The sequence below is a fragment of the Gopherus flavomarginatus genome, chromosome 1 (genome assembly GCF_025201925.1).
Source record: "Gopherus flavomarginatus isolate rGopFla2 chromosome 1, rGopFla2.mat.asm, whole genome shotgun sequence".
In the NCBI taxonomy this organism is placed as follows: Eukaryota; Metazoa; Chordata; order Testudines; family Testudinidae; genus Gopherus; species Gopherus flavomarginatus.
The window spans coordinates 231,346,934-231,372,352 of NC_066617.1; the positions used below are offsets into that span (position 1 = coordinate 231,346,934).

At 39.8% G+C, this 25,419-nt stretch overlaps 1 protein-coding gene across 6 annotated transcripts in view; it reads left to right on the plus strand.

Moving 5' to 3' along the window:
- The window catches only part of AP1S2 (adaptor related protein complex 1 subunit sigma 2), an 86,759-nt gene that overhangs the window by 43,386 nt on the left and 17,954 nt on the right, over nucleotides 1-25,419 (plus strand). For 3 of the 6 annotated variants that reach the window (XM_050964678.1, XM_050964708.1, XM_050964687.1), the window contains exons 2-4: nucleotides 2,248-2,426; nucleotides 6,326-6,434; nucleotides 7,267-7,404. In XM_050964678.1, coding sequence (XP_050820635.1) covers nucleotides 2,248-2,426; nucleotides 6,326-6,434; nucleotides 7,267-7,404 — 426 coding nt within the window. Of the gene's footprint in view, nucleotides 1-760; nucleotides 896-2,247; nucleotides 2,427-6,325; nucleotides 6,435-7,266; nucleotides 7,405-20,936; nucleotides 21,029-21,546; nucleotides 21,591-25,419 lie in introns of those variants that run through there. The other 3 variants (XR_007775859.1, XM_050964695.1, XM_050964714.1) reach the window with 3 other exon arrangements.

The window sequence follows — 25,419 nt, forward strand, 5'->3', positions numbered from 1 at the left end:
GTCCTCTGGTCAGGTGCTTCAGGTGAAAGAGACATTAACCGAAGTCTTTGTTCTCTACAACTAAACCTTGTACCACGAGGGTGCTAATAACTACATCTCCTCTTCAGTGACTGTGCCCGCCCCCGGGGAACAACTGCAAACCACCGACACCCTGATGCAGCCGCTGAAAAACGCTGGCCCGGCCCAGAGGGTGCACGTGTCTCACTCCCTGCCCCACGGCCATCAACACGTGTTTCCCTCGGGGCGCGCCCATGCTCTAGGGAACGCCCCTGGGCGTATATGCATAGATGACACTAGAGAACGCTAGCAGGTCCGCATGCGCAATGAGCACCTCTAGCTCTCAGTCACTTCCTGCTTTGTGGATGTGTTGGAGGGGTTTATCACCAGGCTGCTGATTGACAGAGGCCATTTTCCGATCTGTATCTCCGTCGCTGACTGGCTCCTGTAAAAAAACGCTTTCTGTGTTTCATTTTCTGGTTGGCTGCCGTAATCCTTACTTCGCCCCTATTGTGGTTCTGTCATGCTGATTGGCTCCTTTCATTACTCCCTCCCCGTGCCAGTGTGCCAGGCCCTCTGATTGGCTGATGCAAGGCGACCGCACGCGCCGATTATATGTCCGGCCCGCTGATTGACTGTTCCATCCGTTTGCCCTTCCCCCGCCGCCGGGTGAGCGCAGCCCCTGCGCCGCCTGTGTTCGCGGAGCTAATAAAGTTTTGTTGGAAGAAAAGCGGCGCCTCCTGTCGCTCCTGCCCCGCCCGCTCGGAGCCGCTCGCCACGCCCGGCCCCTCCCTCCCGGCTCGGGCCCTGGGGCGGTTGTTTCTTGCCCATCTGCGCGCGCGCCAAGAGCTGGAGTCGGTGGCTCCTCCGCCCGCTGCTGTCTCCTCCTGCGGGCACGGTAAGCGGCTCCGCGTCCGGCCGGGGGGGGGGCTGCTCGGGGAGAGTCTCCGGGGTATGGACCCTCCCTCCCGGCTATACCGGGCTCCGCGCCGCTCCCTCCGCTGCGCAAACGCGTGCGGCCGCCGTGATTTAACGGGACCCCGGGGCAGGAGGGAACCTGGGACTGCGCCGTGCGCCCCCCCCATCCGCCGTGCGCGCGACGGTTAAACTGCTGCTCTGCCCCCTGGGGAACGGACTCCGAGCGCGGAGAGGCGGGGGCGTGATGTTCGGCCGGGCCGAGTGTGTGGCGGCGGCAGCGCTCTGCCCCCGGCGGCTCCCTGGCTGGCGCTGCCCGGCCTCGGGTGGGTTTCCCGGCCGCCGCTCGTGAGGAGCCGGCGGATCCCGAGAATCCTTCCTGCTCTCCCGCCCCGCGGGGCTGGCGAGGCGGCCAACTGCCGGAGCCCTTCGTGGCGGGGAGGCAGAGCCGGATCAGGGCTGAGGACCCTTGGCGAAGCAGACCCGCCTGAAAGGCTAATTGGGCTTCGCTGGTGCTCCCGCTCGCTCTTCAAGTGCAATGGACGTTTGAGCCCCCCCTTGTCCCTCCCCCCCCAAAAAAAAAAGTGCGCAGGAAAATGTGCTTAACATACCTGCTTTCTCAGACACAATGGTAATATCACTGTGGGGGAGGGACAGCAGCGCTTGGCCAACCTCTGCATCTTCCCCACCTCTAAAATGGGGAAAAGGCTTGCCACCTCCCAGGGAGTTAGGAAACTTAATCAGTGTCTTTAAAGTGCTTTGACTTACTGTGGAATAAATTAATATAAGTGAAAAAAGTATTCTTAGTGCAATACCTATAATCCAGTTGGCAGTGAGTTGGGGATCAGAAATCATGGGTTTTGGCATTAAGGGGCTGAGGGTGCAGTTTCTTAATTTGTCTACAGTAGAACAGCTGTGTTGATAACAATGAGTATCAGCAAAAGGTGTGAGTATATTAGTGCTGAGCATAGTTTATCTGGAAGCATAGACTGTGTGTTCAGCATCTGGTGGTGGTAACCTCCCTTTCTGAAATTCCTGAACACTGTTTCTTCGTCTAGGTGTTAATCTTGTGCAGCCCACTGTTTAACTCATTGTGGACATCTTATCAGCCATACTTCATTTTTCCAGTGTAGAACATGCCTTAATTAAGACAATGGTTACACCTTTAAAAACATCTTGTAGATACACTAGCTTTTGGATGGCTGTCATTGATGCTTCTCATTTCTTTTCCTACTTCAGAACATTTTTAAACTAATAAAACAAAACTAATTTTAAAATGTTTGCATTTGATATAGATGGACAGATTCAGTACAGTTTTATTTGTTAATTCAACAGATGCAGTTTATGCTGCTTTTTAGTCGTCAGGGGAAGCTGAGACTTCAGAAGTGGTATGTCCCGTTGTCTGACAAAGAGAAGAAGAAAATCACGAGGGAACTTGTTCAGACAGTTCTGGCCCGTAAACCAAAAATGTGCAGCTTCCTGGAGTGGAGAGACCTGAAGATTGTCTACAAAAGGTGGTTCTGCCTCATTAAGCTTGTAATTACTAGACATCAAAAAACATGTAATGAATAGCAAAGAAAATAATGAAAGTGAAATGTTTTCTCCTTTATTAATGATGAAAACAGGCTAGTTTTGAGCTTTTTTTCTTAAATCTAATTTGATAACCTAGTAGGAAGCATCCACCTATAAAGAGCCACTCATGCGTTTACAAATGTGCTGAAGAACAGAGGTTAGATTTTCTTAAATTTAAGAGAGAGTGATTCTTTCTTGGTCTGTGTTCAGCTGTCTAACTAAAAGGATGAATACAAACATGAAAAAAATGTATGATTTAATGGCTATTTAGAATGACTAAATTCTATAAATGTTTACCTCAAGCAGTGGATAACTATAATTTGGTTACAAATTAATTTGGTCTCAAAGGCACCAGATATGAATAAGAAAAGATTTTTGCTATCTGTACATAAGTATTTTTTCACTTTGAGAAATCAAGATCAGTTTTCTATGGGTGAAAGTATGGTCTAATTTTCTTAGTCAGAAATCTCTTTGTATCTGTTTTACTTGCAGAATGCTACGGTTGTGTAGCAGTAATGGTTTGATTCTGCCGACCTTTTGAATGTAATACAAAACAGAAGTGAAATTGCTTTTCTCCACACATTACTGTAATTGACATTCCAGTGAGATGAAGGAAACAAATGCATCCTACTAAAAGCTAATTTTAATAAAAGGAGTTTAAAAAAAATGCAAGTTAGTCAATGTCAGGGAAAGTAATTTTAATTTTTCCTTTGTTTTATTTCCTTGTTTTTCTTCAAGTTTGTGTAGTCATGGTCCTTACACAGCTGAGGGAACACCACTAAAATGACTGGATTTAAATAGTGATAAAAACCACTTAGTGTGATAGGTATAAGTGCCTTTGGGCTTGGAGAAAGTGCATTCTTCCAAAGATAATGTTGAAACCCAGGAGGAATAGGAGCAAACTCTGGTGGCCCAGCAGTCCGAGAGCAGCCTTGGAAACAATCCTTTATATTCAGGGAGTTCTGGTGATCTTTGTCCTGAGCAGGTAACCAAAAGAGAACCAGACAATCTACAGAAACTGACAAACCTTGGCAGCGGTCACAATCTTCCTTAGCAAGAGGTGCTCCATCTTGGTTGCAAGTTTGAGGATGCTACAGAGAATCCTGAACCAATCCTCTACCAAGGTCTGTCTCTCTTTTTTTTTAATCCCATAGTTTGGGGACAGTTTGACTCACATTTGGTAAAAACCATGACTTGTTAATAAAACACTAAACATTTAACATTTTGTAGTTTTGTGTTGCTAGTTCTTCATGTTTTTCGTATTTCTTAAGCTGAATTGCTGAAATGCATGCTTTATACTTCTAGAACTACCTAATTGTTAGAATTTCAGATACTACAGAGCAAGGTAGTAGGTTCATTTAAATCAAAGCAAATTTTAAGCAATCAGTTTTAATTGTTTTACCTTTGTACTTCTAAAGAGAGGTTGTTTAACTGATTGACAATACTTAAAACATGTTAATTTGCAACTAAATACAGCCTTTACACTAAATTTGGTGCTGCTTTTTGCAAACTTAGGATATGGCTACACTTGCAGCTGTACAGCGCTGCTGTGGGAGCGCTTTGAAGTGTGAGTGTGGTCACGGCGCCAGTGCTGGAAGAGAGCTCTCCCAGCGCTGCAGGTACTCATCTCCCTGTGGGGTTTAGTTTACAGTGCTGAGAGCCACGCTCCCAGCGCTGGGGCACTGTTTCACTGGCGCTTTACAGCGCTGTAACTTGCGCTCAGGGGGGTGTTTTTTCACACCTCTCAGTGAGAAAGTTGCATCACTGTAAAGTGCCAGTGTAGCCAAGGCCTGAGGAGGAAATGCTATGTCTACACACATTTATTTAAGCAGTTATATAGCTTACATTTATGCAGATGCTTAATTTTTTCATTTTGTATTATGTTAGTAAATAATGCGTTTCTTATTTGCAGGATTAATTTTTTACTTGTTTGTTTTGAGCTCTTTGGATAGGAACTGAAATGCTAAATAAAATGCAAGCAAAATTTTAAGATTTTAATTAATAAACTAAAGCTATATTAAATATGCTGGGTACATTAAAAAAAAATCAGCCTGCTTAAAACTAAGTGATTTATTAAACAAAGTGTTACCTGCAGTTAGTGAATTGAACTAGTTGTTTCTGGTCACTGTGTCCTTCAGGATTTTAGAAATAGCAGATCTCATCCTCTCACATTTAGTTTTTATTCATAGTTTGGAAGAGAAAACAAGCTTTACTGCTTTTCAACTTTTGAATGCTTTTTAGCTTTGAATTAACTAATAATTGAACTTAAACTAGTTAACCTGAAATAAATTATTCACTGTGCATCTGCAGAAGAGGTTACTGCTGTCAAAGTTGATTTAGTAACTTGGGTTGCAGGTGTGTAGCCAACCATGTCTACCAGTTCAGTGATTTGACTTTCTTTAAAACTTTGGAAGTAAACATATACTGCTTAAGTCCCAGGGCCTCATTGACATCCTTTTGTTGTGAGATCAATACAAACTCAAATAAAAATTTGGTAAGTTTATAGCTTGTGCCATATATACATCCCCTGAAATACCCAATGTACACAAATCAAGAAGGCTGAAATGTTTTGACCAAGGCTGTAGCCCTTCATCATGGTTTGTATTGGCAAGACATTCTCTGAATGAAGGGTTTTAAGAGGAAAATATATTTTCACATATCTCAGTGAGAAAAAACACAGAAATAAACTCTTGCACATTCTCATCTCCAGAGGACCCACTCTAGACTTGACAAGAGATTTAGCTTGCCCATCTCAGGGCTTGCTTGGACCTCAAAATATCCAAAACTAGGAGAACCAGTATGACTGCCTTCAAGCATTGGGGCCTGACGAGGTCATGTGCCTTTGTTTACTCATTCAGAAGATGACAAATGTGGCCCTTACAGTTATGATTGAATCTGGTGTAGGTGCTTGCTGTTCATAGCCTGGATATGGGAATGTGTTATGGCCAAGTGCTATGGAGTTGGAGTTCATTTGTTTTTGTTTGTTTTGTTTAGTAACACAAAAGCTGTTTTGTCTGAAACAGGTCAAATTGTTTGTTTAATCATATTTAAGGCCTGTCCTTTTAAGAGCTTATTACTCATTTAACTTGACATGAATTTCTGCTATTGTCCTGAGATTCAAATTATTCTTGAGCATTGGAAGGGAAACAGTTCAGCTTAACATAGCAATAATCAGATGACATTAAAATGAATGTGGAGAAAGTCATGTGCCTTGAGTAACAGAATAGAAGTATTCAGACAGATTTGGTATGAGTGCTAGTAATTAGAGTAATCTTCAAACTGTTCTAGAAAAACACAGGTATTTTTCTCTTTTCAGACTGATGTTTTAATGTTAATGTTTTATTTAACGTTTTATTTATAATTTAGATTTTCAGATCTTATCTATTGGATGCTTTCTGTACTCTTTTTTTTTTTTTAAAACAAGTCAATAGAAAGTGATTTACTCAACTGTGTATAAAAGACATAATTTGTTTTGTAATGCATTAAAAAATCCTCTGTTACTGTTTTTTGTCAAACCTGATTCAATAGAAATAAAGCTAAAAAAAATAGAAAATTTAAAAGGCTTTTTCTAACAAGCTCAGTTTGATGTGAGAGAAGCCAATGGTTAAAAAGGCCATAGAAATTGAAATGTTTGATCCATGGAGGTGGTCCCTCCCAGTTCTTTTTGAGGAACAGCAGTCATACTATGTGGGCAAGCTTGCAGTGCTACTGCCTCTAATCTGTTACTTCTGAGGATACACAGATCTTTGTTCTCAGTCCTGGAAACTGTCACCTTTCAGGAGCACTAATTTAACTGACATGGGGGCTGGTGTTTTTAATAATAATGATAATTTTGTTCCAGATATGCAAGCCTTTACTTCTGCTGTGCTATTGAAGATCAGGACAATGAACTGATAACCCTGGAAATAATTCATCGTTATGTGGAACTACTTGACAAGTATTTTGGCAGTGTAAGTTAGTGACTGATTTTGGTTTCAGTTTTTTACAAAATTCCATTGTATTTTTATTAATATAGTAAGTGCATCATCTTATTGCTTAGTGTACAAGATCTTTTTAAAAGTGATATGTTTGCTGCTGGACATGGATAGATTATATTTTTATATATATAAAAATAAATAATATGGCAAATCTTACATCACTAGTTCTGCCGAACCAGCCTGTTAACTAACCTGTCTTCACAACACCCTTGTCAGGTGAGGGGGTGGTTGTATGTCCTGTTCCCCTCTCCCCCAAGGCTCCTATCCCAATCTTCTTTCCTTCAGCTACAATTTCATGAAAAGTTCTGCCCCCTGCAGCCCCAGGCTAGAGCATACTCAGTGCAGATAGAATCATAGTTACCTATGAAATTCAGGCAAATCTCCACTAGCAGATGTGAACTGTGGTTTTTCAAATGCTTGTGATTCTGACCCAGTTTGGGTGGGTTCTCATGGGGACAGTGAAAGGCACATCCCTGACACAAAGGCCTCCCTCCTGTCAAATTTCAAGTCCCTGCTCCAAAGCATGGGTGTACCAGAGCTTGTCAGAAATGATCCGCAAAATTTTTTAATATGGGCAAGATGTATTTCTCACTAGCCTCATTCTCAGAAGTGGTGGAACCATTTTGGCTGAACTTCTCCACAAAAAATAAAGCCTTAGGAAAATGCCTCAAGTTAAAATTTCTAGCCTAAACAGTTTAGTTTGGCAAAGTTATGAGCAAGTGAAAGAAGAATCTAATAGGAAGTGTTGGGCAACCTTAATGAGGCAGTGCTATCCTCCCATCACAACACTTACTGTGCTTTTCAGGTGTGTGAACTTGATATCATCTTCAATTTTGAAAAGGCTTATTTTATTCTGGATGAGTTCCTGTTGGGAGGGGAAGTTCAGGAGACCTCCAAGAAAAATGTTCTTAAAGCCATTGAGCAGGCAGATCTGCTACAGGAGGTAAGCAAATAGTACTTCTCCTGCCTAAGCACCAGCGTGCTGTGCTCTGGCTAATGAAGGCACTCACTTTTCTAATATGGTAGAAAGCGCTTTTTAGCATGCAATCTCCTGTTAGTTTTTCTGTTTGTGTAGTATATGTACTACCATAGTATTATCTTTCACTTTGTTTATTCTTTTCACCTTGTATTCAGTACACACACGTAAATTCTTTTTAAAGCTTTAGATTTATTTAGAGATTATCCCTATGTTGTATGTGTTTTGCTAGAATTGCAAGCTGCTCTTTTCATGCATATACTAATATTTATAGATGTTGCTCTTTTTAATTTATCCATATCTCTTCCTTAGATTTATCTTTGTTGTACTTTAATCATCTTGATAATTAACACTAGTTTTGTCATACCTGATGCACGTGTGCTTCTTTACTGTTTCACTGCTCAAATCCAGAAGCTACACTCTCTTCTTTGAGCTTCTTTCAGGTATAGTTAATAACTATTCTAAAGGCATTATGTCTTAATGTTGTAGTTAATTTATTTTAAAATAGAAATGCATTATAGAATAATAGTTAGTCAGCAGTCATAGACATATATAGAATGAAGTAGAAAAGGCTTTCAAAACTTCATCCGTTATTCAGTTATTGAAATAAAAATATTTCCACTGTTCATTTCTGACTTCGGAGAACTGTTAAAGTACGAACTCAGATCTTAAACCCAGAGTTTGGAAAGCAATTTTTTTATTTGTACTGCAAAATCCCTAGTAATAAAGTAAATTTAATTCTCTACCAGCCTGTAGTGATGTGTGCTTCACCCCTGCAGTGCCTCCTGTTGGTCATTGGAAATTAGCTCTTCTCCAGCTGTTGGAGTGCCCTCTGCAGGCCGGTGTCCCACTTTCATTTGGCCCCCATGTCCCTCCCGGGTCTGGTGCCTCGTCTGAGTGCTGCCCCCTGGCCATACACCCCTCAGTCTCAGGGTCTCCCCTCCACAGGGAACCCCTATCCCCATCTCGCCTCAGTCATAGGCTACTGCCAGTCACCAATTAGCCCTTGCTCCCTGAGGCAGACTGCAGTATAAGCCACTCCTCATAGGCAAGGTTGGGTCTGGACCTGCTGCCCCTCTTTGGAACCCAGTGCTGCTCCGGGGCCTTGGACAAGGCCCTGCAGCTGTGGAGTTGCCAGCCTGGAGTTCCCCAGCCCCTCTGGCCTTTCCCCAGCCCTGCCTTAGTCTAGGCATCCTCCGCTTCCCAGCAGCCAGGCCCCTCTCTCTATCTGAAGGCAGAGAGAGTCTCTGTCTACTACTGGCCTTTTTATACAGGCCAGTTGTGGCCTGACTGGGGCGTGGCCACATCTATGGCTGTTTCCCCACTCTGCTGAGGCTTGCTGCTTTCCTACCAGCAGCCCTCTCGCTGTCTCAGCCCTCTCCCAGGAGTGATTTCAAGTCCTTCAGGGCAAGAGCGGGTGACCAACCTGCTACACAGCCTCTTGGTATTTCATTATTTGCTAACTATGATCTCAAGGTTGTAACATTGAACTAGCAGTTCAGACCCTGCCAATGACACCTAGTAAGACCTTGGGAAAGTCACTTTAACTTCTCTGTGCACCAGTTTGTGACAGGGATATACACAACCTGCCCAGCTCATGTGCATGTTAAAGTTTAAGGCTTCTAAAATGTTTAGAGGTCATTGGTAAAAGATGCTATATACATGCAAAATAGTATTCGAGCTTTGTCCTATGAACATTTTAATGGGTTATTATTTTGTCTTGTGAGAGATCTGTTTCTGTTGATGTCATGTGAGCATTCCATATTTCTGAGGTTCTCCTTCTGCCATCCTTGCTATTGGCCCAGGAACATCATATTGCTAAATTATAGGATCGAAAGATCATCCCATCCTTTTTTCTCCACTATTATAGTTTAGTTGCATTTTGTAATCCTATTACTTGAGGTGAAAGTAAGAGGATGACATACCAGCTAAGACTCGTTTGTAGATAGAGGTGCCAATAAACTGTGTAATGTATCCTTTTTTGATTTGGGAAGCTTAATTATTCCTGCTTTCAAAGGATGCTCTGAAACCTTCCTCTCATCATTCCTTTATTGTGGTAAGGGGGGAATTTCCTGATGAGGTGGATATTACAGGCCTACTGAAATTTTAGCTGTTTGGTACTCTACTAATGTCAGATATTGTTAGGGCATACAGAAAATGTTCCATGGGGTTTTTCATCTAAAGCTTTTGCTTTCCTAGAATCAAAGAATTACAGAAGTTACAAATAGAAGTGACCTAGTAAATAATTGGTCTCCCTGCAAATGGATGATTGTTCCCTACAGTGTTAGCATTTTGCAGCATTTTGTCCAGTCTAGTTTTAAAAATTACAAGCAATGAGACTTCCTTTAGGAGGCTGTTTTATTGTATCCTCCTGTCCGAAATAATTCCTGATATTCTGCCTAAAATCTACCTTTCATTTCATTACTACCCCTAGATTAGTTTGACACTATAAAAATAAATATTGCAAAATAAAAAAATTACCTCCCTTTAAAATTTTTTTTTGCAATGGGAAATTGTCTCCTTCCCTCCTTTTTCTTTTTAAATGTGGACTTTGCTTCTTTGAAACAGTCTCCCCCTCCCCCCCCAGTCTTCTGATTTCTTTTATGATCTCTGGGTTAACTATTTTCCTGATTGTAACCAATAAGTAACAAAAATCTGTATCCTTTCTGCTTTTGAAGTTTATTTTACCTTGTGGTGGTGGAAATTTGAGTTTTTTGTCACTGTTTGATAGATTAATTATGTCAATTAAATATAAAATGGCACTCTTTATATGGCTGCTTTTTTACTTCGGTGGGAGTTCAGTTTAAGGACTTGAGGATTTTAAAGTTTAGCACAAAATTATATATTTTAGTGTAGGATCTTTCCTTTCATGCTAGTTGATGCAACGTGAGTCCAGAGTCTGACGATGAAGAATACTGAAATGTTGAGTTTGTGTCACCATTGGAGGATCTTTTTATTTCAGTGAATTTCTGTTTCTCTGAATAGTTCAGAAAAAGTCCACAAGAATAGAATACGTTCTTCAATTCTACCAGTCTCAAGTTTTTTCAAACATCAGTATGCTTTTTTCTCCCCAGATCCACTCCTCATATGCACAGTATATCACAAAGCTAAAGATTTTCTTTGAGCCCTAAATGGATTGTTACTTGACAGTCATTTAAAAAAAAATTAAGTACTGTTAGTACATTAACTAGTTAGTGTTTTTAACGCATTTTGATGACTAGCTGTTCAGAAATGTATATCACACAAAGGAACATCATTTTACAGATCTTAAGTGGGAGGAAGCAATGGCTGTTGTGAGTAGTATTGAAAGGAAAACATGCAAAGGCAAGAGTTTTTTTGAAGAGTGAATTGGCCTCTTATAGGCTTGTCTGTTTGTATTCCCCTGGCAGTTTTCCAGGATATGCTTTATACTGTAGAGCACCTTTTAGAGTACCATGTACTTAACCTTTCAGTGCTGTTATAGTCGCTTACAAACACTCACGGCTTGTCTACACTTAAAATGCTGCAGCTGTGCCTCTGTAGTGCTTTAGTGAAGACAGGAGGGCTTCTCTCATCAGCGTAGGTACTCAACCTCCCTGAGAGGCAGTAGCGAAGTTGATGGGCGATTTCTCCCATTGACCTATTACTGTGTACATCAGGGGATGGGTCAGTTTAAGTGCATTGCTCAGGTATGGATTTTTCACACCCAAGAGAGACATAGTTATACTAATGTAATTTCCATCCTCAGTTCAGTTAGCGCTCATCTCACTAATGTACTGATTTTGGAGACTTATATGCTGTGGTTTCATGTGTACTTGATGCTCATTTTTCCTTAGTGTTCTCCTTAATTCCCTTCACACTGATAATGCATTGAGTGTTTTTGTATCTGGTGCTGGCCACTAAAGTTATCAGTGATACACAGCTCACCCTCATCTTTAAAAGAGCTGCAACTCTGACGGTAGTTTGACGTTCTCTGTGTGGAGGTGCAGGGGGGCACGTGCATTTCCATTTGAGAAGAGTACATTCTTTGTCATATTATAAAACTGCGAAATAAAAATGTTCAGGTCTTGATGTGATATTAACCACGTTGCACTGTCGTCATAATTACAGTTTTCCATGCCACTTCCCTCTATTCTTTTCTCAGGTTGGCATTGAAATTAGTACAGTATTCCAGAAGATCTGTAGCAGTATCTAATCTCTGTATGCACTTTTTTCTTGTGTGTGGATATTGCTTTTATCATTTTATTTTTTCATTTTATATTTTGTCTGTTTCCTGATGTAAGCATCAATTCAGCAAAGCATTTAAACACAATCTTAAGTAAATCCTGGTTTAGCAGAACACTTAAGCATTGTGGTTCACTTCAAGTTAAGGAAGTGTTTAAATGCTTTGCTGAATTAGGGCCTTATTTGATAGTCCACTGGCTGTTTTATTGCAGTTACCAGTCTATTTAGTAACTCAAAACAGTTACTGAGGCATACTTTTGTTAAAAGAAGACATTTTGCTTTTGAGGTCATAGCTCAGCTGTGGTGACTTTTTTCTTCCCTAAGCATAAAATGCTATGGCATTTGTGCTCGTTTATTTATCTCATATTGAACAGCTGAAAAGTAATTTTACTTTTCCTTATGCATCATATTTTTGTGTCTGAGTAAAGGTCATGTGACCAATTTCATGATTGTTTTCAATTCCAGTTAAAACTGTTAATTGTTTTTAATAATACTTGACATTGTAATAAATAAATAACACAAACAATATAGTTTGTGGTGGTGTTGTACTATGGTGATCACTGGATTTGAGAGACAAGACTGGTAAGCTTGGGTCTTTTATTGGACCAACTTCTGTTGGTGGAAGAGACAACAGACCTCTCTTTCAGGTTTGAAAAAGGTTAATTGCCTATTTCATTTTAAGAAGTTTCTTTTGCAATGTGTGTTAACCCCTTATTCTTAACAATCTGTCCCACCTTTTATTTAGCTGTGATACTCTGGTTACCTTTTCCAGACCTGAAGATGAGCTCGTGAAGCTCAAAAGTTGGTCCAGTAAAAGATATTGCCTCACCCACCTTGCATTTCTGAGTATAGTACAGAACAATAATAAAGTATCAGTTTTTCACTTAGGAATATAGGAATTCAGTAATTCAATGATGGCCACTAGTATACTGTGTCCGACTAATACTATGCAAACCTACATAATAGTCCCAATACAAGTATAGTTACAGATACTATTATATATATTTAAGAATACATAAAGAATTAATCTCATTAAACAAAACAGATATCATCAGTGTTTACTAAACAAAGAACATAACTGTTAAAGGCTTGTTAGCTGGTGAGATTTTTTTTCTGCTGATTTTTTTTTCTAGTAACCACATTTCAAAATAGTTTTGAAATTTTTTTTGTAGGTGAATTTTTCTTTCACTAGAATTTCCCAAATATTGTTCAACCCACATATTATCATTGAAGGTTTATTCCTCCAGTGGTCTTCAGCAGAACAGTTTGGATATTTCACTATAAATATTGATGTTTGTGTTCAGTGGAAATTCCAAGAGTATGAGCAAAAGGTCTGTTGGTAAATCACAATTGGTTACTTTTTGTTTCCATATTTGTATTCATATAATTGTCTAATTCTTTACTAAATATTACTAAAGTATGTGCTTCATTAAAACCAACAATTAACTATATTCATCTTTTTTAAATATCTTGCATCCTAATTTGTTAGTGACCTCTTGTCCTTGTATATGAGGAAGAATAAGTGTATTTTCAATGTTATTCCTTTGTCTACTTTTCTGAAGGTAAATTCTCCCCCTCCCCTTTTTTTTATTTTGGTATTAAAAACCTGCTTTCCCACTGAGAGAGGCAACTTATGTATAGAAGTGGAGGCTATTTTGGAACCACCATGAGAATTTCCCATCAGAGGAAACTGGAAACTGTCAGTTTGAAAGAGCAGTTATGTAGACTGTAGGATTGGGTATGGTTCTAAAGGCTGTAATATGCCTTTAGTAGTATATAACAGTTGTGCATATAAATAATGCTAGCAATAGCAATTTTTAAAAATAAAAATCCCCAAACATTTAAACCTGTATAAGGGATCTCCACAAGTGGATGAGAACATAATTTTTCACCATCTCTATTAGAAGACCATCTCTGTAAGCAGCTGCTTTTGATTGTCCCCCTTGAGTGATTGCTTAAGATAGTTTTACTGTATCCAAGTAAACAGAGGCTGAAACACTCAGCCATTGGTGAGTGGAGCCCTTTCAGTGTGAATATGGTGACTTCACATTCAGTTTCTGCAGAATCTGATCTTTCATTTAAAAATGTTTCTAGCCCTTATAGTTATGAATATAATCCTAAAGTATAAACCAATGAAATATCATCGTCCTAACTGTTGTCAGATTTGGTGCTTCTGCAGTTGCTCATATTCCACAAAGCAAAAGAATTAATGAGAATAGCAGAGTCTTGACTAATTAATGCAAGCCTGCATATCATGACAGTATTATTGGGAAATGTGTTCTTCATACATAACTCCCACTGATATCAGTGGGAGTTGTGTGTGGGACACATCTCGCCATCATACATCTAGACCTCAGTCCTTCAGAAAATTTATATATATGCTTAATTTCATGCAAGGATTTCTTTTTCACTGAACATTTTATTTTTATTTTATAAATGACCGTATATACTTGACCATAAACCGGTTCATTTATAAGCTAACCCCCCCAACATGGATAAGTAAAAATGAGCTATTCATAAGCCAACCCTATAATTCAGGGGTCAGCAAACTTTGGCCCCTGGCCCATCGGGATAAGCCGCTAGTGGGCTGAGATGGTTTGTGTACCTTGAGCGGCGGCAGGCATGGTACACAAACCATGTGTCCCGGTGCACCAATTGCTTACCTAGATGAGCTGGAACAGCAACTGGTGGGGAAATTTATATTTTGGGGGAGAAGCTGGTGTTCAGGGATATAACCCCTGTGACCACCCCCCACATGACCTCATCCTTAGCCTGGGACCCCCACACTATCCCCATCCCATCCCTTCCCACTTTATCTGGGGAGGGCCAGGGGAGGATGTCTCTGTCCTGGCTGGAGCTGTTCCGGCAGGCTGGGCAGCATGGCTGCAGCCTGCCCCGGTGGGCCAGATCCGGCGGCATGGCCACAGCATGTTCCAGCAGGCTGGGCGGGTGGCACGGCTGCAGTGTGCTCCGGTGGGCCAGGTGGTGTGGCCGCAGCCTACTCTGGGGGGTGGTGCTGAGCAGCACAGCTGCAGCCTGCCAGCCCTGGAGCTGCAGCTGCTTCAGAGGCTGGGGGGAGAGCAGTGTGGCCAGAAGCAGAGATTCTGGCCCCGCCTCTTACCTTCTGGTTCTGCTGGCTGTGGTGTCTCTCCTTGCTCCCTCTGTTGGGGGGAGGGGCTGTGTCCCACCTCTCCCTCTCTATACCTGTTCATAAGCCAACCCCCTTCTCTGGTGCTTCCCTTTTTACAAAAAAAAAATTCGGCTTATGAATGAGTATATACAGGAAGCTATATTGTAGGAACACTGGTGAGAATGCAATACTGTGCGTGTCAGTGGGAGGCACTCACTTAATGAAGTGTCTGAAGATTGGGCAACAATGGAAATCTATATATTGGTTGGAAGACCTTAAAGTCCCAGGGAGATGTAGGAAGTGGTGATGTTGATTAAGTAGACAGCAGTCTTCCCCTAAATGTAATACTAGACCATTGTCCCAACATGTCAAGAGGGTGAAGAAAGCAGCTTTGCATTTTGGAGGTGTTGTCTTCAGAATGATATGTGAAATAAGTCCTAATCAGCTGTACTTGTTGGAGATAAGGCATATTAAGCAACAGTAGGGTTGCCAGCCAGCCAGCCACAACAGGGCTGTGTTATTGCTCCAACCCTTTTTTCCATCTATTGCCATAATCTTGATTCTTCTTTGTAATTGCCTTTCTTCTGGAATTGGAATTGAGTATCGCATGGATGACCAGCTCTTCAATCTGTAACGTCTTCATTCTAAAACTAAAGTCACCAGGACTGTTGTTACTGACCTTCGGTATGCTGATGACTGTGCTATCCTCACACACATTGAGGCTGACTTGCAGTCCACCCTAGATTTCTTCTCAGACGCCTGTCGTAGCTTGAGATTTTCCCTCAGCATTAGGAAGAGTAAGGTGGTACTCCATCTTGCCCCAGAACAAGTTGCCCTGTTCTCCCACAAATTGTCATTGGTGGTGAACCCCTGGAAAATGTTGAGCATTTCCCTTACATTGGTAGCCACCTCTTCCAGACAGTCAATCTTGATGTGGAGATTGAACATGGGATCCGTTGTGCCAGCGTATCCTTTGGAAAGTTGCTCTGTTGTGTCTTCACTGACAGATCTGTGGATGGAATCTAAGATCCTGGTCTACAATGCAATAGTCATCCCAACTCTTCTTTAGGGAGCGAGACATGGGTGACATACCAAAGCCATATTAAGCATCTGGAGTGGTACCAACAGCGCTGCTTTAGGTAGATTCTCTGTATCGTATAGGAAGACCATTGTACCAATACCAGCATTCTCTCTGCAGCTAACATCACCAGTGTGGAGGCAAAGATTATGAAACATCAACTTTGCTGGCCTGGTCATTGTGTATGGATGGCTGATACTCATTTTCCAAAGCAATTCCTCTTTTCTCACTTAGTAATGGTAAGAAGACCTGTGGAGGACAGAGGAAAAGGTACAAAGACACCTTGAAAGTATATATTAAGAAGGGAGGCATTGACCCCACTAATTAGGAAGAGCTGTAGTGGTGTTGTATCATACTTCAAGTCTCATCCTGTTTTGAAGAGAATTGCTTTGCTCAAGAGGCTAAGAAACAGGGGAGGAGGAAGGAAAAGGGTACGGCATCCAGGCCAGCAGTTGTGTTCTTTCCAAGCAACCACTTGCCACATATGTGGGAAAAACCTGTGAAGCACGAATTGGACTCCTCAGCCATCTTAAGTCTCATTAATGACTTTTCCCCATGGCAGACGTCATTCTAGTATTGAGGGATAGCCAACAAACAAAGAGGTGTTGGCCCTGGTGTCCTGGCCAGATACAAGAAAGATGATCTCGTGCCTATGGAACTGTTTTGGGACATGTTTGGGTCATGAGAGTTGGGTAGTATCATGGCTACGCCGTAGATTTCCTGTGATCTTGAGCAAGACGTTTAATCTCTTTGTGCCTATCTGATTTTACGTTTTGCGAAGATGTATTCATTAATGTTTGTGAGGTGCTCAGATACTGTGGTGATAAATGCTGTAGAAAAGCCTATATGTAAATAAAATACTTGGGTACAATTTGGGAAACTACATTCATCCTACTTAACTTTCCCCTGAAGTCTCACTTGCTTTCTTGCATCTTTTAGTGCAAGATGTGGCTGCATCTCAGTGCTAGGGTGGGGGGAGAACTGTATTTTTTGTGAGGCGCTTGGGAATCCTCTGGGATAGAAGGCTCTGTAGGCTCTAACCGTGAAATAAAACAGCTTTTGCACAGCTTGTTTCTCGAGATTTGGGTAACTTGTTAAAAAATATTGAATTCAAAAGCAAAATGCAACAGCTTTAACCCAAATTAAGTCAGTTATTTAAATGTTTGTTTTCAAGCTTATAACTTGAATAGACATAAATTATTATATTCTTTCCTACCCGTTTAGTAACTTATGATGGAAGTAAATGTTTATATTTTTAAATATCTGTCCCCCATGGGCCAAGAAGAGATTGCTAAAACAATGGATATCACTTTTATGAACAATTCATGTTTAGTCAAATTTTGTCATGTGGGTTGAACTAATTGTCGTTCAGTTATACTGTGTGCTGTCATTGGATTTTACAGAATTTATAAATAAAATACTTCTAAGATAATTTCTTTGGTAACATGGCATGTATGGGATACATGGTAGTGTGGTATCGAGGTTTGATCAGCACTTATTTGCAATGACTTGCAGAAATATGGCCATCCTAAAATTATGTCAATAAAATTTCTAAACCATGCCACATTATGTTGTATTCTTCATATGTGTCTGTTTTATAATTACTTAATTCTTCATACTTGATGCTCCGATATAATGCTGTGATTTATAATCTTTATATCCTGTTTTTATATTACCGTATATACTCGTTCTTTAGCCCGTTTGTTTATAAGCCAACTCCCCCAAGATGGTTACGTTAAAATAGCAAAAACTGTATGACCCTTTCGTAAGCCGACCCTATATTTCAGGGGTTGGCAGACTTTGGCTCCCGGACCGTCAGGGCTGGCGGATCTGGCTGTTTTGTTTACTTGGAGCATCTGCAAGCACAGAGCCCCTCAGCTCCCAGTGTCTGTGGTTTGCCATTAGCAGCCAATGGGAGCTGTGGGAAATGGCGTGCCACTTCCCACAGCCCCCATTGGTTGGGAATGGCGAACCACGGCTACAGGGAGGTGAGGGGCTCCATGTTTGCAGATGCTCCAGGTAAACAAAACGAAAATGTATTAATATTCAATTCAATGATTCCATGGAGTTTAAAATCATCAAATTTTGGTGTAGACCCATTTATAAGCCGACCCCTGCTTTTTGATGCTACTTTTTTTTACCAAAAATATTCGGCTTTATGAATGAGTATATATATACGGTATTTGTTTTATGATTAGCTGGATGTTTGACTATTCTGCTTGTAGTTGGATTTGCATAAAACCTTTTTAAAAAGTATATAAATTCACTATATACTTTCTATTAACTGTTTTTGAGGCTACTATTAAAATGTCCTAAACATATCATAGAAGGTAGAGCTGGCTTTGTGATAAATAAATTACAAAAGTGTGCATATTTGCAAACTGTAGGAATATTGGAACATCACCCTGTTGGTTAGTATTACTTAAAACAATAGAAATCAAGTTCTGAATTTGTTAGAGTAGTGGCAGGCTAAGCTGGTGTTGCTAGTTTAGTGTGGAATCTATATTATAAAAATCAGCTTTTAATGCCACTAACCATGCTTTCTTCATGAACAACCAACAAACTCTTTCTCTTGTCTTTGAAGGAATCGGAACCACGGTAGATGAAAAGCTGCAATGTGAATTTCTCTAAATAGAAAATAAATTTTTTAGTTAGGAAACATGGTTGCAGAGAATTTTCACTTAATGTCTCCTGCAGCAGGTTTTCAGGCAGTTCCGTGGATCCCTAAAATCTCCTCATTTCACCAATTCTGTCTCCCCAAAAATTTGTTCAGCTGTATAACAATATGCCTCCCCCTCTTTTTTTCTTCAATTTTGTTCACATGGAAGTGGATAGGGGACTTCAAAATTTAAATGTCTTTTTATGAAGGATGCTATAAAAAGGAGTTGTCCTCAAAAGCTTCATATATTTAAAAATAAAAGCAAAATAAATTCTTAATGTCACATATGCCAGCTGGAAAATTTCTTCCTCACTAGTGCTAAATTTAGTTTTCTAGATCAGCTAGCTGTGTTCAAAGTACTACAAGAAATCCCAACGATAATGCTTCCTATTTAGAGGCTCTCAGACTCATTAATACTAATTGGGAGTCCTTAACCATCTGATAACTGTTCAGTAGCCTCTGTGATGTGAGGTCTCGTGAACAACATCCACATTACAAAACTATTATCTTGAAATTATTATCAACAATCTTTGCAGACATGCCAAGGAATCAGTATGTCTCCAATCTAAACTACTAGTTTATCCCCAGAGATGCTCTATTCCAGAACAGGCTTGAGGCATGCTGTGAGAAGGCAATGTGAAGAAGCTTGCATTGCCATTGCATGTATCGTACTTTGAGGATTTTAGCTACTGGGGTTTTTCATCAATACGCACAGTAAGTTCACGGAACAATTGGAGAACGCTCTCCGCTGTACAATAAAGCTGCTACTACCAGGGCCGGCTTCAGGCACCAGCGAAGGAAGCAGGTGCTTGGAGCGGCATGTCTGGGTCTTCGGCAATTCGATGGCGGGTCCAACAGTCTCTCTCTGAGCAAAGGACCCACCGCTGAATTGCCGCAGAAGAATGAAGCGGTGCGGTTGAGCTGCCGCCGAAGTGGCGCTGGTCGGGGCTTATCTTTTTTTTTTCTTCTTTTCCCCCCGTCTCCGCTTTGCCGCTTGGGATGGCAAAAAAGCTGAAGCCGGCTTTGGCTACTATATCTTGTCTCTCAAATCCTGTGTTTCCTATTTAGAAACTTTTTTATAATCTACATTTCAGTATATTTTATACTTTCCTTGTATCAACACAGTGTTGAAGAGAGAAATACGTATGTTTCATATGTTCAGAGGCTTTCTAGTTCCACCCTCTTTGCTCATGATGTTTCATGAGGCTTCAAAACACTAGGAAAAAAATATATTAATTTAACACTGCATCTGCCCTCAGATTGTGTCCTGTTCTGTATCTTATACTGTAAATTCCTTGTGTTAGGGTCTGTCTTTCTCTGTCTTGTACAGTACCAAGCACATTGTTGGTGCCCTTTTAGCTTCTATGTCATGTTTGTCTCTACACAAAAGACAAAATTTTGACCAGGATATAAATTCAAGTGCTGAATTTTAAGGTTCGTAACAAATAATTGTAGAGATTTTTTTAGATGTATGCCAGAGAATCTGTATGATTGACTATAGAAAGAATGTTTTTTTTAAAATCAGTAATCTAAATAAATTTGATAATCCATTGACATTTGTACTTAATCCATCTGTTTTTAACTTTGCATATAGTAATGCTACCTGAAAATAATTGCTATGAATTATTACCACACAGAACTCAATTTTTGATAGTGGTAACCAGAGGAGAAGTGATGTAAAAATGTGGTTCAGTGAATTTTGTATTAAAATACTTGCTCTAAACTGCAACAGAGAGAGTATGGTAGCTAATAAGTGAACTTATAAGTGATGTAACTTTTTTGCTTTATACAGGCATAAAACACCAATTTTACTCTAATTACAGAGCAGTGTTAATGGTTAAAAAATCATTTTTCTGTGTGAAATACAACTACGGGGATTAAATATATACACAAAATTGCTGTGGCTTCCTACTGATATTTTATAAATCTTACGGTTATAAGTAGTGAACAATTGATATTACTGTTCTTTCTTGTAAGAAAAAGCTCAGTTGGGTTCCTGGGTGGTGGTTAATTATAAATGTGGGTTTCTAAACAGCTTTCCGTAAGCGCCTTTCTTTTTTTTTTTTTTTTGTGATAAGGTTTAAAACTTCTCTATCCTTAAACTTCATGCTTTTGTTTAAAAAAATTATCAAAATCAAACCATAGTGAGCTTTTTCTTACAATGCAACTTACTGGGATCCTCAAACAGATGTTCTTCCTCTTTGCTAGTTGCGTTTTTTCTAGCAGTGGACTTTAGTTAATCTAATGAAATTTTTTGTTTTCTTGAAAATCAATAGCAGCTGAAGTGCACTAGTGTTATAAGTAACTGATTTTATTTTTTGTGTGGAGTTCAGAATATTTTTCTTAGTGTATCTAGACAAATCCACCTACAAATAATTCATTAAAGTAGTAACTGAAATTTTCACTGCTGCTTGATTTTGTGTTTGTAGAGCCAGAATGAAGACTGGGGAGGTTTGTCTGAGGATATCTTATGATTAAGAGCAGTCTAAGGCTTTAGCCCTTTTGACCCCCCTCTAAATTGGTAACTACCAGATTTACCATTTTGGTGGCATGGATTAAATGGGTGCTATGCAGAGACTGTTGCACGTGTAATGAAGTCCTTGCCTGATGAGTAAAGGATATACACAGAAATTATGGGTGATGGGTTTAACCTTCTGCAACATTTGCATGATGGTATTTGGAGAGTGCTTTGGGTGTTTTTGTTTTATTTTCATTTTTATACTAACAGCATCAATTTGAAGTCTGATTTTTTTTTTAATGAGCTTTGTTTTGATGTTGGTAATTAAATGGGTTAATGGAGTTTAGACAAGTGGTATATCAAAACTAATTACTAAACAGATGTTTGGCTTTACTTGTAAGCAACCCACTTAAACATATGTTTATTGGAAAATGCTGTGTTACCTCTAGTAGGCAAATGACATGGGGCTCTGTATAGAATGAGTGCTGCTGCAATTGACTGTATATCTAATACTGGGTAATGCTGCATGAGAGAACAAACTTATTTGCATATATAGTGCATTGCAACATATTTTTGTGCAGGCCCCTAAGAGAGGAACGCATTGTGGCAGTGTTACAAAGAAAAGGTAAGACTGTCTTCAAAAAGCGCTCACACAAAAAGTCACTTTGAAGACTATTAGCCAAGGTCTTACTGTGTAAATCAGTTATATTACATAAATATAGTTAAATATATCAGCTTTTATTGTGTACAAGTGCAACGGAATGTTTTATTTCAAGTGTAATTTCAGATGTATAAAGATTAAGACTTAATTCATTAGACCAGTTGAATGTAAATGTACACAAATTTTGCAAGTAATAAAAGGAAATTTCATCTTTAAGAAAATACATTTTGCAAAGAATGAGTTCAGATGCTTAGCTTGCCTTTTATGATTAGAGTCATAATTCTGGTTTATGTATATGATACATAATTATTTTAATAGTTAAACTTCCTTTATATGGTGTCTTTTTTTGCCTTTTAAATAAAATTTTGCTTGCTGTTCATTTGACGCCTGTGTTGGCATCCAAGAGTGCTGGTAAAGTTTGGACCTCAACTGGGCTGGATTGCACTACAAAATGTTATTTTACATGAACATGAGTGCCAGCAATTATGGTTTACATGATGCTGAATGCAGTTTAATGGTCAGGATAGAGAAGGACAAAATGTTCAGGTTCATGTCAGCTGACTGCAATGCTGTTAGTTTGTTCTGGTCTACAGTGACCACTAAATTGCGTTCAAAATCATGTCAGTTAAACACAATTGTTGGCATTTGTGTTTAAACAGTAAAAATCTTGTGGACCTTATAGATTATTACTTAACTAGATTTAACATTATTAATTACTTTCACTTGGAATTTATTTGGAGGAAGGGAGTCTTTTGACTTTTTTGGAAGTGTGAGGGAGTTCAACGTTGTAAAGTGTGTGGGAAGAGGGCAGGCTACTTGATAAATTGTGTAGGATGAAGACTTAAGGCACATAAAAACAAAAACTTGGATTAATTCAATAAAATAATTGATAGACTGTCATAAATATAAAGGGAAGGGTAACAACCTTCCTGTATACAGTACTATAAAATCCCTCCTGGCCAGAGGCACAAAATCCTTTTACCTGTAAAGGATTAAGAAGCTCAGGTAACCTAACTGGCACCTGACCAAAAGGACCAATAAGGGGACAAGATACTTTCAAATCTGCAGGAGGAGGGAAGCTTTATTTTGTCTGTTCTGTGTGCTTGCAGGACACAGATCAAGAAAGCAAGCAATCCAACTCCATCAGGATTAGTAAATACTAACAAAGGAATGCATTAGCTTACTTTTATTTTGGCTTGTGATTTTTCTCTGTACTGAGAGGCAGGTATGTTCCTGGGTTTCTTTTGGTAACTTTAAAGTTTCGCCCAGAGGGAAATCCTCTGTATTTTGAAACTGACTGCCCTGTGAAATTATCTTCCATTCTAGTTTTACAGAGGTGCTTCTTTTAACTATTTTCTTTCTAATAAAGTTCTGTTTTTAATCTGTTTTTATTTTTTTAGTGGTCTAAAAAAACCCAAAGTTGGTTTGTGCTCATCTTGTTTATTCTCAGGCCTCCCCAGGAAAGGGGGTTGTAGGGCTTGGGGGAATATTAGGGGGTAATAGGAACTCCAAGTGGTCCTTTCCCTGAGTTTTGTCTAATCACTTGGTAGTGGCAGCATTACCTAATCCAAGGTACAAGGGAGAATTTGTGCTTTGGAGTTTTTAACCTAAGCTGGTAGAAATAAATTTAGGGGGTCTTTCATGTGGGTCCCCACGGCTGTAGCTTAGAGTTCAGAGTGGGGAGGGAACCCTGACAGGCTGGTTTAAGGGAAATAGAGAATAAACATTCATAGCAATGCATTTGTTTGCTGGGAATATTTTTGAAACTTAGTTGGGTAGAGTTCCATCTGAAAGCCTTACAGCACTTTTTTTCATGCAGTTAATTGCCATATGGGATTGGAGCCTTTATTAGAATTATTGGCACTTACTATATCTTGTTAAAACAACCTCCAGTGTGGCCTTTATATAGTCCTACACATCATAGGAGAGTAGTTATTTATAATGATATAGAAGATACATATTAAATTTATATTTGAAAGACATTCATCTAGGACATGGATACTCAAGGGTTGTGTGACCACACTGCCTTTCCCATATTATATTGCTCAATAGGAAATGGGTCTTGGCTAGATCCTGGGTATCTGGGATAGATGGGAATTCCTAGAAGTAGTTTGGGGCTACAGTGGCAGGTGCTGAATATTACTGACATACACATTTTGCATATCCTAAAATACTGATGTGTGACAAGAGTCACTTGTTTGTTTGAAATAAAACTTTAAGAAGTGAGTCTTGTAATACATTCACTGAACACAACCAACAACCTTTGTAAGTATTGCTAGGAGAACTTGGTCTGCCAAACATCACTATCAGATTTCTATTTCTTTTTGTACTTTCCCATCTCTCCACTATAACAGAAGTCCTATGTAAGGATGTGATCCTTATGGCTTGGCTTGTGTTAATTCTGTGATTGTAAAACTTCAGTGTTCCCCGATTTGTTATGTTTTTCTCAGATGGAAACTTACAAAATGTTCTGTTCCAGTCTATAGTGGGCAGTTAGACTATGGGCTTTTGAGGAACCTATATAATTTGTTGTCCTGTTTGGCTACTTCATGCAGTGTTTCTAGGGTGTGATGCATATTCATACATGTTGTAACTGGGACACTGCATATTCTGAGTGTCAGTAAGTGGAATGTAATCTGTGTTCTTGAGGGGTGTGTGAGAGAGCATATTCTATATTATAGATGCAGCGTTTTTTACTCTTTTGTTGTTTTTACTCAGTGTATTAAAGTAGTATACATATGCCCCAATCAGGGCCCCACTGTGCTAGGTCTGTGCAATCACATGTTAAGAGAGTCTCTGCCATGAAGAACTTAGTCAAATTTAAGACAAGGCTACAGTTATAATGAATAGTAAGAAAACATAAGGGAAATAGTGGTAGGAAAAACAATGAGGAGTCCTTGTCGCACCTTAGACTAACAAATTTATTTGGCCATAAGCTTTCGTGGGCTAAAACCCACTTCATCAGATGCATGGAGTGAAAAATACAGTAAGCAGAATATATATCATAGCACATGAAAAGATGGGAGTTGCCTTACCAAGTGGGGGTCAATGCTAACGAGCCGGTTCAGTTAAGGTGGAAGTGGCCTGTTCTCAACAATTGACAAGAAGGGGTGAATACCAAGGGAGGGGAAATTACTTTTTGTAGTGACTCATCCAGGTGATGTGCATTAGATGAATTTGAGGTTATATGTATGCAGTAAATATGTACACAAATCCCATTAGATGTATACAGCTCCCATTAGATGCAATAGAAGTTGTGCTTGCATATCTGAGGGAAGTGTTTGCAAATGTTAGAGTAATGATCATGACTTAATTATGATTGTGACAATTTCCACTGAGTGTGATTTTTACCTTAAGTGCATTGCTTAGTAATATATCTCATAAGTCACGGTGGGGGTATATATGATGAGGAATACAATTTTTGGAAAGCTTTAGGTATGATATATTGGATGTTTACTTCCCTAACTGCAAAACTTGTGTACATCCTTTGGAATACACCATTTATCAATTAACTGGCAGGTGTGAGGTGTTGCATTCTAAAGGGATTCTCACCTTTGTTCCAACCAGATCAGGGAAGAGGTGGGAGTGGGTGAGGGGGGAATAAAGACACCCACTGAAGTCTGATTAAAGTGAGTGAAGATTCAACTGGTAGTTTTGCTTCCCCAGTTGAGAGTGGAGGAGGAGGAGAGGGGTCACTATTGTTGTCTCACGCTTTCCTTGGCTGGTGAACTGAAGACTAGGGAGATGACCGTTTTACTTCACTATGTGCCTGTGTAAAATTTTTATATTCTTG